The 14,510-nt window shown below is 37.9% G+C and overlaps 1 protein-coding gene across 2 annotated transcripts in view; it reads right to left on the bottom strand.

Moving 5' to 3' along the window:
* snx25 (sorting nexin 25) overlaps positions 1–14,510 on the bottom strand; it is a 423,222-nt gene that overhangs the window by 208,493 nt on the left and 200,219 nt on the right. For both annotated transcript variants that reach the window (XM_039750997.1, XM_039750996.1), the window contains exon 5: positions 13,944–14,130. In XM_039750997.1, the coding sequence (XP_039606931.1) occupies positions 13,944–14,130 (187 nt within the window). The remainder of the gene's footprint in view (positions 1–13,943; positions 14,131–14,510) is intronic.

A 14,510-nucleotide genomic window follows, 5' to 3' on the forward strand; every position in this document is an offset into this window, starting at 1 on the left:
TCATATAAAAATGATTAATACATAATATAAAGTAAAAATAAATAAAGCAAATTAACCTGCACTTTACCTTTAAAAAGAATCATGGCTGGTGTGAGTGAGTTTCAAAACTCTTGTGGGATTCCACCCAACTGGATGACACGTGGAAGACCGTCCCAAAGCAATCGCAGTCTCCCAGCGCGGTAGCAGTTGGCCATAATGGCCAATCCGAAAAGATCGCGGACTAGCGATTGTGGAATAGCCGGCTACTTGCAACTTTTCTTTATCAGCACATTTAGATTAACAGAAGATGCTGCCGGAGAAGTGAGAACGGTTTTAAGAAGCGATTTAAGGTGGGATGGATCTACGAGTTTTTTCGTAGGCTCTGGTAATTCTAGTGTTAAGCAAGACTTGCATAGATGGTCAACCCTTCATCTCACTCTAGCTAGAAGAATTAACGTTGTTAAGATGAGTATTCTTCCTAAGCTTCTATTTTTATTTCAAAACATTCCAGTATACATTAATAAATAATTTTTAAGCAATTAGATTCAACAATAACCTCATTTATTTGGAACTCAAAACATCCACGTATCCAAAGAGCGACCCTACAAAGACCTAAGGCAGAAGGTGGCATGGCTCTACCTAATTTTCAGTTTTATTACTGGGCAGCAAACATACAAGCTATAAAAGCCTGGACACAAATAGATGAACATACACAGGCTTGGTGCACAATAGAAATAAAATCCTACAGTACTTCTTTATATTCCCTGCTCTGTGCCCCAACAAATGTAAGTTATCGCCATTTTACTAATAATCCATTAGTGCTTCACTCACTCAGAATATGGAACCAATGTAGAAAGCATTTTAGGATGGAGAATCTTTTATCTGTGACACCTCTGCAAGAGAACCACCTCTTTCAACCCTCACAAACATATGCAGTTTTTAATATCTGGAAAAGATTTGGGATTAGATTGCTTAGAGATATTTATATAGACAACATCTTTGCATCCTATGAACAATTACAACCCAAATTTAACTTTCCAGCCACACATTTCTTTCAGTATCTTCAAATGTTTCACAGATGGGATAAGGTTCTTATGCGGGAATGCAGTGTTTTCCTTTCTCCAAACATTACGCCTTTCATTTAAACCAAAATCCGTCCACAAAACATTCTTCCAATAGCCTTCTGGTTTGTCCGCATGATCATTAGCAAACTGCAGACGAGCAGCAATGTTTTTTTTGGAGAGCAGTGGCTTTCTTCTTGCAACCCTGCCATGCACACCATTGTTGTTCAGTGTTCTCCTGATGGTGGACTCATGAACATGAACATTAACCAATGTGAGAGAGGTCTTTAGTTGCTTAAAAGTTACCCTGGGGTCCTTTGTGACCTCACCGACTATTACACGCCTTGCTCTTGGAGTGATCTTTGTTGGTCGACCACTCCTGGGGAGGGTAACAATGGTCTTGAATTTCCTCCATTTGTACACAATCTGTCTGACTGTGGTCTGGTGGAGTCCAAACTCTTTAGAGATGGTTTTGTAACCTTTTCCAGCCTGATGAGCATCAATAACTCTTTTTCTGAGGTCCTCAGAAATCTCCTTTGTTCATGCCATGATACACTTCCACAAACGTGTTGTGAAGAGCAGATTCTAATAGATCCCTGTTCTTTAAATAACACAGGGTGCCTACTCACACCCGATTGTCATCCCATTGATTGAAAACACCGGACTCTAATTTCACCTTCAAACTAACTGCTAATCCTAGAGGTTCACATACTTTTGGCACTCACAAATATGTAATATTCGATCATTTTCCTCAATAAATAAATTACCAAGTATAATATTTTTGTCTGATTTGTTAAACTGATTTCTCTTTATCTACTTTTAGGACTTGAGTGAAAATCTGATAATGTTTCAGGTCATATTTATGCAGAAATGTAGGAAATTCTAAAGGGTTCACAAACTTTCAAGCACAACTGTATAGTAATGTGCTTTGTGCATTTTGTTCTAATCAACAGGCAAGTGTCCAAAGCAAAGTTTTGTGCAATAAATAAGTGTTTGATAAAAACAGTGTTTGTGAGAAAAATGCAATAAATAATCCATTAATACCTAGAACAAAACTAAAGTAAGAATTACCCTTTTTTACAAGCCTCAGTGTTGCTCTCCGTTCCCCTCTCATCTCACCCCGCTCACCTATCTCTTGGTATGTTCAGCTCATTCCCTGGCCATGTTCCACTGCCATCTGCCGGGACATGCTGAGCCCGATTCCCTCAACCTGTAACCATCCCTCAGAATCTACAGGATCCCTGGATTATTAGATCATTCATGCTCTCTGCTGTTCAGCAGGAGTGATCCAATTCGTCCTTGGCCACCACTCACTCAGCTACATCATAGGGTTTCCACCACTACTTCACCACCTTCTTTCTCACTTGCTCCCAAGGTCAAAGAAATGGCATTCTCCTCAAAAGAGGTAGTTTAAGGTAACCTTTTCAGTAGGGGCAGTCATGACCAGTGTTTATTTAGATGCTCATTTTGGTACACAGTATACCACATCTTCAAACTACTACTTCAGATCTGAAAACTCAAACTTTTAAAACATTTCTTCAACACAATAACCTCAAAGAAACCATCTACAAAGACTGGTTTGGGAATGAAGATGAGCATGCTAAAAGAAGTGTCAGCAAGATCAAGTTTTATACTGCTTGAAGATGGAGATACAGATTATGCAGAAAATACAACTACAGTAGTTTTCCTATGAACAAAGTCAAAAATAACTAAGGAAAAGGTTATATAAAAAACCAAAAAAAACCAATAATACATGTAATAATAGTAATAACATGTATTAGGAGTCAAACAAACAAAATTTTAATAGTTTATGTAACACTCCTTATTTATACAGGAACTTCAGTCAGTAGTCTTCTCTTGTTGCAACCAAAGTCTGGAACTGCAAAACTAAACTGCTCTTTCTGAAGTAATATTTCCATAGGAGATTCTAAACTAGTTAATCTTTCATTAGAGTGATTTCCAGCTGCTATCAAACCACTAGCTACTCCTCACTGGAAGCAGTCAGAGAAAAAGGGAATCATAAATGAAGGACTTAAACAAAAATCTCTTTACACTTATTACAGAGTGCAGAGTCTATTAAAAGGAAACTTAAAGGGCTCTTTAAACACTATAATGGAAACACCAAACAAAATGTTAACTGATGAACCACATTCCACCTTACTTTAGCCAAGAGAATCAATATTGTCAAAATGAAAATCCTCCCAAACCTCCTGTATCTCTTTGTGAGCACCCACATATACAAATCCAGCTTAAATAAGTTAGACTAAATTGTAGCCTCATTTATATGGAATGCAAAATACCCACACATTAAAGAGGCGAAGGCTTTGGATTTTTCTCTCTTTTAAAAAAAAACATTTCTGTTGTCAGTTAGTCATTGTCCAACCTACTATATCCTAACACAGGGTCACGGAGGTCTGCTGGAGCCAATCCCAGCCAACATAGGGTGCAAGGCAGGAACAAACCCTGGTGTTGTGATGTGAGATTTTGCATATAACTTAATAAATGTTTTGTATGTCTTTATTTATGATTTAGGCAAACCAATGTAATTTAGAGGTATTCGTGTTTGCCGCCAACCCCCCCCCTTTTACGACTGTCTCTTTGTAATTTTATGACAGGATTTGGGGGGATGTGTCTTAAACCAGTTTGATGAGTATTTCTTTGCTAAAGTCTTTGTCTCATCCCCACACAAAGCCAGGTTAGCTTAACATATGGTCTTGGGGGGTTGCAGGTGTTAAAATGTACTATTTCTCCCATTGGTCTGAGATATGGCTGTTTGGAATTGGCTTGTCTCAGAGGCCTTTAAGTACCATGATGTCCTATTGGTTCTAGGAATTGGAGAGAACATCTATAAATGTACTTGCTCAACCACATTCTCTCTCTCTCTCTAACCAACATATGATGAAGAAGCATCTCTCTTGCTAACCTGTGATGATGAAGACAACACAATGTAGAGCACAGCTCAGCAGCCATATTGAACAGACATGTGGCTGAAAGCTGAGCACCAACAATGCCTTAACTAGAGACATTTTAAGTAACTACAAGTCTGTGTGCCACCTGAATTACACATCACCATTTAATCAGGTTGTATGGTTGCCAATATTCAAATGTACTTTGCATTTTGTTATTATTTATGAATATTATCAGTAATACATTATTTTATGTGTGACTTAACTCCTGCTTGTCTTTTTACTACATCTAATTGCCTGAGGTTATAGATATAGAGGGAAGGTGGGGATAAGTTAAAAACAATAATACCTTATAAACAGTGGTAAGTCTGTGAGATTAGGCATTCTAAGGCTACATATTAATAATAAAATAGGGGGAAAGTAGAGCAATATATATTACACTACCAGATAAAACACCTGGGTAGGGCACCAGCCCACCGCAGGCGTGCACACACACACACACACACACACACACACACCAAGCACACACTAGGGACAATTTAGGATCGCCAATGCACCTAACCTGCATGTCTTTGGACTGTGGGAGGAAACCGAGCACCCAGATGGAAATTCACGAGACACGGGGAGAACATGCAAACTCAACGCCGGGAGGACCAGGGAAATGAACCCAGGTCTCCTTACTGCAAGGCAGCAGCGCTAGCACTGCACCACCTTGCTGCCCACTTTCTGTTGTTTGAATATTAATTCATTTGTTGTATAAGTTTGACTTTGATTGTATGTAATGTATGCAATGTTATTTTCTTCAAATAAATAAAAATAAAAAGGTAAATCTAGAGATCTAATGCAGAAGGTATCCTGGTACTACCTACAATGCAATTCTAATATTAGGCAACAAATATTTTACATAGTAAAGTAATGGAAATAGGTAGAAATCTCCAATTTTACATCTACTAAGCTAGCAATGGAAGTGTAATTGTATTTGAAATCTTTTCTGTATGTAGCAAGGCAGTGGTTCAAAATTTCCTGAAGATATGAAACCAATTGTACAACACAATGCAAAGCACGAATCTGTTGCCTCTGTATATAATAATTACTTATTTCAGCCTTCTTTATGCATATGTACATAATAATTACTTATTTCAGCCTTCTTTAACCTATGCAGCATTCAATCTATTATGTTATGGATTATTGCATTGAGAGATTTCTATATTGAAAATGCATTTTTATCTATTGGACTAGGTTCTATATACACCTGCCCAACTTTCTTCATCTTTCATCTGTAAGTATCCTTGAAGTGATACTGGCTAATGTAGATGAACAAAATATTCAGAGCATATCAAAGCATTAAAAAAAAAACCCTTAATGAAATTACCCTCCAATGAAAATTTCCAAAAAGGAATGAAATACAAAAATACATTGTACATTCTATAGTTCAATATGTGCCAAGCATACACTACTTTATGTAAAAAAATGTTCAACAATCACATGTATCTCATGTAAAAGTGTCTAAAACAGGGGCAAACAATTGCATCACTCAGTCACATGCTTTGGGAAATGTTCTGCACAAAATATTTTTGGCAACTTTTGCATATCTCTCTGAGAGCCTTGGATTTAAAATCACTTTTAACATCTTAAAAGGAAATATTTGGAGTAATACCAGAGGAGATAAAAACATGTTATGAAAAATTAGATGTAATATCTTACACCATACCTATTGCATGGAGATGCATTTTTCTCAACTAGATTAATCTCAAATGATCTCAAATTGGAAAAAATCTAATATTTTGTAAGAAGATTTGCTTTGAATATTTCCGTAACCTGGCAACAATTCATTAATGCAATTCTAAACTAAACTTGCCAGACCTGTGCTCAACTTTTTGTTATACTTGTTGCTTAATAAAATGCAAAGAACCAGAGCTCTATTGTCATATAGCTCTCTTATTCAAGTGGGGGTTGAATGCAACATTTCGTGAATTAATATTATACTTGCATTGTGATTTTCATTTGTTTGACTAAGTGGTGTTCTGTGATAATATTTTGTTGCTAAATAAAAGGAATTACATAAAAAAGCCAATGCACTTAGCCACAGAGCTAAGTGCACCAAATTATTAATGAGTGTTTTCCTTTCCCTATTGAATTGTGTTTTGTCCATAAAAGGCTGAAGTTACCCAAACCTGCTACCCCGAAAGCAAAGTGATTTTTATGTTTTTTTTACAATGTTTCTAGTGGTGACAGAAAAAATGAGGATGTGGACCTCAGCAGCCAGTAAAGTAAAACCATCTGTTTCATCAGCTATTTTAGCTAAGCCTCACAACCACAAAGCATTGCCTCATGCTATATGCCCCTTATCATCACCCTCCTCTTCCTTTTGTCCAACATACATCTGGTTTGACAGTCACAAATCTACTAGAACTAGTCCCGTGATTCCCTTCAAAATTCTCTACAGTTCGCTCTGCAATAATGCAGATATTTGTTAACAGAAATATAGTGCTATTTCTTAATGTTTCAAATAACATTAATTCTTCCAATTCCATTTAAAGGTGCATGAATTTAAAACAACAATTAAATTTGTCAGATACTCTACTCATTGAGATATTTTACTACTGCAGTGGTAGTCAGCCACTACCAATTACTATACTGTAAACCATGCCAAGGGTAAACATTGCATTCCTATTCTATTTAAGATCAATACAGTGGAACCTCGGTTCACAACCATAATTCGTTCCAAAACTCTGGTCGTAAACTGAGTTGGTCGTGAACCGAAGCAATTTCCCCCATAGGATTGTATGTAAATACAATTAATCTGTTCAAGAACCTTACGAACTGTATGTAAATATATATGTAAATATGTAAATAGATGTAAAGATTAAGCACAAATATAGTTAATTACACCATTGAATGCACAATGTAATAGTAAACTAATGTAAAAACATTGAATAACACTGACACAAAACACCCAGGCTCCCTGCTCAGCTACTATTCACTATTAAAGAGAATAAAAATGAAGGTGAAAACAGACAATAACTTTGAATAATGTTAATGTTTAACCCTCAACCCGGGCGGGACTGAAGAGTCGCATAGTGTGGGGAGGAACAATCTCCTCAGTCTATAAGTGAAGCAGGACAGTGACAGCAGTCTGTCGCTGAAGCTGCTCCTCTGCCTGTTCAGTGGATGCAGTGGATTCTCCATGATTGACAGGAGCCTGCTCAGCGCCCGTTGCTCTGCCACGGATGTCAACCTATCCAGCTCCGTACCTACAATAGAGCCTGCCTTCCGCACCAGTTTGTCCAGGCGCGAGGCGTCCTTCTTTATGCTGCCTCTCCAGCACACCACCGCGTAGAAGAGGGCACTCCCACAACCGTCTGGTAGAACATCTGCAGCATCTCACTGAAAATGTTAAAGGACGCCAACCTTCTAATAAAGTATAGTCAGCTCTGACCTTTCTTGCACAGAACATCAGTATTGGCAGTCCAGTCCAATTTATCATCCAGCTGCACTCCCAGGTATTTATAGGTCTGTACCATCTGCACACAGTCTCCTCTGATGATCATGGGGTCCATGAGGGGCCTGGGACTCCTAAAATCCACCACCAGTTCCTTGGTCTTGCTGGTGTTCAGATGTAAGTGGTTCGAGTCGCATAATTTAACAAAGTCCTTGATTAGCTTCCTATGCTCCTCCTCCTGCCCACTCCTGATGCAGCCCACAATAGCAGTGTCATCAGCAAACTTTTGCACGTAACAGGACTCGGAGTTGTATTGGAAGTCCGATGTATATAGGCTCAACAGGACCGGAGAAAGTACAGTCCCCTGCAGCGCTCCTGTGTTGCTGACCACAATGTCAGACCTGCAGTTCCCGAGACGCACATACTGAGGTCTGTCTGTAAGATAGTCCACGATCCATGCCACCAGGTGTGAATCTACTTCCATCTCTGTCAGCTTGTCCCTAAGAAGCAGAGGTTGGATGGTGTTGAAGGCACTAGAGAAGTCCAAAACATAATTCTTACAGCACCACTGCCTCTGTCCAAGTGGGAGAGGGATCGGTGTAGCATATAGATGATGGCATGTTCCGCTCCCACCTTCTCCTGGTATGCGAACTGCAGAGGGTCGAGGGCGTGGTGGACCTGTGGTCTCAGGTGGTGAAGCAGCAGCCGCTCCATGGTCTTTTCACATGTGATGTCAGGCGACAGGCCGTAAGTCATTCAGCTCACTAGGACGTGATACTTTTGGGACTGGGGTGATACAAGATGTTTTCCAAAGCCTCGGGACTCTCCCCTGTTCCAGGCTCAGGTTGAAGATGCGCTGTAGAGGACTCCCCAGTTCCAGCGCACTGGCCTTCAGCGGTTGTGGCGATACTCCATATAGACCCGCTGCTTTGCTGGCACGATGCTCCTCAGCTCTCTGCTCAACTGCGCTGCTGTAATTGTGGGTGGGGATGTCTCTCCTATGCTGGTATCAGCTGAAGGATGGTTGGAGGGTGCAGTACTCGAGGAGAGTGTGGGTTAGGGTGATCAAACCTGTTAAAGAAGTTGTTCATTTGGTTTGCTCTCTCCACGTCTCTCGATGGTGGCACTCCACTTGAGCTGCAGCCAGTGATGATCTTCATCCCATCCCACACTTCCTTCATGCTGTTATTATGCAACTTCTGCTCCAGCTTCTCCTGTACTGCTCAGTGTATATATATATTGAGTATACTTTATACATAAAATATGTTGTACCTTGCATAACTGAATAACCTTTTGGCACAATAACATTTCAATACATTTATGGTCACTACGGTATTTGGATTTAATAATCTTCATGTGGGAAAAGGCTGACTCACATAAATAAGCAGAGCAGAAAAATGCAGTCAAGGAGCTTTTGAATTCAGCCGAGTGAAAATGACGGCTGTCCGATTAACTGCAATTTTAGTTCCCTCTCCTTTCTCTTTCTCAGATCGCTTTTCGGAAGGAAGTCAGTTTTGTAGTTTTTATGAACAGTTCGAAAGTGCCTTTCCACATTTTCCTTCTTTGGAATAGCAATGATAGATTGACAGATCAGACAAACGTACTTCGATTGTGACATTGTGAGAAAAAATCCTCTTCCAATTCCATATCCAGCCCATATCCTCCCCAAACATTTTTTAAAATCCCTTCTTTAGTTGATATAAATTGGAAGGCTAACTTGATCACAGCCGGAGTTTTGCAGTAGCTCATTTGTTTGATCGTGCGTGCGGGATGACCGGTGTCTTAGAAGAAAAGAGATCTCAGACTGGCTGTCCTGTATGCCAATCAAGTGGCAAATGCAATAGGGAGGATATACAGACTAACATTTAAAAAATTTTGGAATGCAACGCAATCTACCTGCACCACCTTTGCGATCTACCGGTCGATCGCGATCAATGCATTGGGGCACCCCTGCTCTAGATCAACAGCTGAAATAAAACAAACAGAAACTTTTCAAATCCATTGGATACAATATTAATAACAAAGCATCTTTAGCGGACACTCCTTTATCAATAAGGTTTTAGCCACATCATTAAACACAAATTTACAATGCTGATAAACACATGAATGCCAGGAAAAATCCTTACAACTATCCCCTGGACTCTTTACTTTCTGTTGAAAAATATATGAACAGTTATTGTATATGCTTCTCAGTGTTCCATAATACTTAAAATTAGACAGTGAGTTACTGCACTGGCCCCTTCCTGCCATCTAAGAAAGAAATCACTCAGTAATGCCATACATATTTTTCAAGCATGTTCTTTTCACCAGCCCTTTAATTCTTTTCAACCTCTCTTCATTGCCTTTGATGCTTTAGATTCTAGGGGAAAAGCTGGGCTCATTTCTGACTCATGCATATCCTTGGTGTAGCCTGTGTATTACGGCTGCCAAATTTAAAGTAGCAGTATAGCACATAAACAAAATTTTGGTAGAGATGCTCCAAATGATTGGCTGCTTATCTAAATATGCAAATTTTCAGTAAAAAGACTCAATCGTTGATTAGTAAATTGACAGATGACAAAAATGATCATTTCAGCCCCTGCTATTCTAGATTTTACATTAATTTAGATGCAGTGTTCCGTTACACAGGTATTATGGTAACTGAGCCAGTACATTTTTCTTTTCTTTTTTTTGCAGTGAAGTCCCATAGTGTAAACAAAGCAAGTCAATGGTTGTTTTACTAGAGAACAAGAGGCAACTGGTGTATTAGGGTTTTTGTTAAAGAAAGTGGAGTAGTAAACTGAGAAAAGGAATCAAAGAAGATGCCCTTAAGGAAATGAGGGCAAAATATATGTTCAAGGCATCCTAATTGTAAAGGCAGGATAAGATTTAGGTTGGACTTATCCTGTTGGTGTAGTACAAGACAGGTTGGGGGTGGGGTGGGGTAGGGCAAACTTGCATAGGACTGGGCAAACTGGCAGCAAAGTGTAGAATAAAATTAGGGTGGGAATGACTTTCTGGGTGTGGTACATGATAAACTGAGATACCACACTTGAGAAAAATCAGAAGGCTAGTGATTGTATGATGCAGATTTATGGAATACAGAGGAAATGGCCAAGGACTGGGCACTATATTAGTAGAGGCAGAATAAGATTTGGATTGGACTTACAAATGAAAAAGTTTGGGAACCCCTCTTAATTCTTTGGATTTTAATTTATCATTGGATGAAATTTCAAAGTAGCAACTTACTTTTAATACGTGATATGCCTTATGGAAACAGTAGTATTTCAGCAGCGACATTAAGAAAATATGTGAAAATTAACAGAAAATATGCAATATGCATTAAAACAAAATTAGACAGGTGCATAAATTTAGGCACCCCAACAAAAATATTTCATCAATACTTAGTTGAGCCTCCTTTTGCAAATATAACAGCCTCTAGACGTCTCCTATAGCCTTTGATGAGTGTCTGGATTCTAGATGGAGGTATTCTTGACCATTCTTCCATACACAATCTCTCCAATTCAGTTAAATTTGATGGCTGTCGAGCATGGACAGCCTGCTTCAAATCATCCTATAGATTTTCAATGATATTCAAGTCAAGGGACTGTGACAGCCATTCCAGAACATTGTACTTCTCCCTCTGCATGAATGCCTTTGTAGATTTCGAACTGTGTTTTGAGTCATTGTCTTGTTGGAATATCCAACCCCTGCGTAACTTTAACTTTGTGACTAATGCTTGAACATTATCCTGAAGACTTTTTTGATATTGGGTTAAATTCATCCAACCCTTGACTTTAACGAGGGCCCCAGTCCTTGAACTAGCCACACAGCCCCACAGCATAATGGAACCTCCACCAAATTTGACAGTAGGTAGCAGGTTTTTTTCTTGAAATGCAGTGTTTTTCTTCCGCCATGCAAATCGCTTTTTGTTATGACCAAATAACTCAATTTTTGTCTCAAAAACCGACTCGGTTTGTGGCGTGAGTACAGAAAGGGCTTCTTTCTCATCACGCTGCCATACAGATGTTCTTTGTGCAAATCTGCGCTGAATTGTAGAATGATGTACAGATACACCATCTACAGCAAGATGTTCTTGCAGGTCTTTGGAGGTGATCTGTGGGTTGTCTGTAACCATTCTCACAATCCTGCGTATATGCAGTTCCTGTATTTTTCTTGGCCTGCCAGACCTGGGTTTAACAGCAACAGTGCCTGTGGCCTTCCCTTTCCTGATTACATTCCATACAGTTGAAACTGACAGGTTAAACCTCTGAGATAGCTTTTTGTAGCCTTCTCCTAAACCATGATATTGAATAATCTTTGTTTTCAGATCTTTTGAGAGCTGCTTTGAGGATCCCATGCTGTCACTCTTCAGAGGAGAGTCAAAGGGAAGCACCACTTGCAACTGACCACCTTAAATACCTTTTCTCATGATTGGACACACCTGTCTTTGAAGTTCAAGGCTTAACGAGCTAATCCAACCAATTTGGTGTTGCAAGTAATCAGTATTGAGCAGTTACATGTGCTCAAATCAGCAAAATTACAAGGGTACCCAAATTTTTACACAGGCAGTTTTTCACAATTGATTTAATTTCATACAACTAAATACTGCTTCACTAAAAATCATTGTTCAGAAAAAACCCTAATACTCACTGTTATCGTTTTTGTTGAAAGCAGAGTAAATTATGCATCTGAGAGGGGTTCCCAAACTTTTTCATATGACTGTGTGTATATGTGTGTGTATAAAAAATACTTGAAGCACACCAGCACGGTGGCTCATAGTTCTTGAGCACAGGATTTACCCAAACACTTTCTGTGAGGATTATACACCTTCTCCCAGTGCTCAGTAGGGATTTGATCAGGTATATGACATGCCCATATGATAGGTGCCTTGTGACAGAACGACAATTTGCCCAGGGCTGGTTCCTGACTTATACTGTATATTGCTGGGATAGGTTCTCTCCACCTTTGATCTTGTATTGAAATAATCTGGTTAAGAAAATAAATTAATAAACTGACTTTCTTGCAAGCCTAATATACTGAAGAATTTGGTGAACTTGGCCTCATTATCTGGGTATAGCCATATATACTCTTTCTTTGTATAAATCAGCTCAGAAAACTAAACGCCCCAACACATGATGATAGGATTTCTTCTAGTAACGGTGAGAAACTTGTATTTAAACTTCACTGGCTAACTTATTTTAGATAAAAAGGAATAAAAAGGAACTGCTTGTGAACAGCGAAGACAGAATTAATTAACTGTAATGATCTCTAATTATAGCTACTGTGGCTCCATCAAAAAAGGAAATGAAGTCAAAGTGGTAATGAAAAACAAATCAACAAAGCTTAATGGAGCAAAGTAAATACAATTACTTATTTATATTAAATTTTCAGGTGTTCAAGCACATAAATGATAACAACCACCACAAATAAAAGAAAATTAATACCAAATAAAAAACAAAAATAATAATAATGATAATAATCTGGCTGCATACAATCCCTTTTGTAGCACAATGCATTTTTTGGCAAGAAAGAATTAATCCTACCAAATTAACACAAAAGTATTTCCCTTCAACAGATATACAGAGTACTTTAATTTATTGCATATCCTACCCATTCTGTAAAGAAAAAAGTGACTGCAATTTGTGGTCTAGTATGCTTTGATGTCTTATGCAATAAAGTTAAACTTGAACATCGGCATTACAACCTTTTTTGTTATTGTTTTTTGCACATTCTCTACACAGGCTGTTTTTGTTTAAATATTCCAAAATTAACATTTCATAAAGGAATGCTTTTAAAGCTAAGAATAATTTTACTCAAAAATTGTTTAACTCATCATGGAGCTCCTTGGGAGAAAAAACAATACATAAAATATTCCATTATGAACCACTTGAGTTTACTTACTAAGAAGAAAAAACCTTGTGTAACCAGACAGATCTGGTTACTCTACAGAAGAAACAAGGAGCAATAAAAGTTGAAAATATTTCTAATATGCCTATAAGTATGTATTGAGAAATAGGATATGTGTAATTGAATTGCTTCTGTAATAGGAAAGCAATCAACAGAAATTTATGTCTCAATATACTGCATGGTACAATGATATAAATGCTTTATCAAGATAATCTGTGCTTCTTTCTGTTTTTATATTAGTTTGGATGGAGTGTAAACAAAAGATAATTATTAAAGTTAATGGGTTTACAATGAGACCTGTAGGGATGGAAGGTTGCAGTTAGTCTTCTTAGTTCATTGAGGTACAAAAATATTCACTATTTGATATAACAAAGAGGTGTCTGATTACATGCTACCACTAGGTGTTCCAAATAAAATATACTGTAAGGTATTTATTAATAATAACTTTGATTTAAATGCCGGTATAGAAATCAATTTGACTATAAAATAGATTATAATCGGACACAGAAATTATTTACAAATAATTTAATCTTAATCTCTAAAAAAATAAATAACACAATTGTGAATATTTTTTATTAAATCATCAAAAATGGTAATTATATGTTAAACCTATGAACGCTACCTAAACTTTCTAGAACTGTAAAGAGAAGCTCAGCAATCTCTCACCTTAATTGTTTTAAAAACTCCACATCTGAACTGTTGCTAATGAGCTTGACAAATTCTTCATAAGAGGGAGAGTAAGTGTAAGCCTTCTTAAGGCTCTCATTCATTTGTTCTCGGTGTTCTAGCTGGGCCAGCAGCATTCTGTTGATGTAGTCTGGATCACTAAGTACTTCAATAAGAGGCTTCAGCACTAGAATGAGAATAAAACCAAAAAGAAAATGTGAGAAGTGAGCAGACAATAATCATGAGAATCTAGCAATGACATAAAATTACCTCCTCGGAATACACAATGTAACTTTAAAAACATAAGTGAATGGAAAAGTAGCTCAGAGGTAATGTGGAGATGTTTTGTACAATAAACAGTAAAAGAAAATTATTACACTTTGGTTTAAAAATATCCCATTCCAGCTTTAAACTAAAAAAAAATAGAAATAACCACTTGTATTGCTTATGCTAAATTATATTTCCATGCTTTTCTCTCATTTGATGCTTCATCTACAGTGTGTAATTCCTTGTTTATGGATGCTAGTACGTACACAGTACATCTCTCTTTCAAAATATGAATGAAGT

Source organism: Polypterus senegalus, chromosome 4 (assembly GCF_016835505.1).
Source record: "Polypterus senegalus isolate Bchr_013 chromosome 4, ASM1683550v1, whole genome shotgun sequence".
Taxonomy (NCBI): Eukaryota; Metazoa; Chordata; class Cladistia; order Polypteriformes; family Polypteridae; genus Polypterus; species Polypterus senegalus.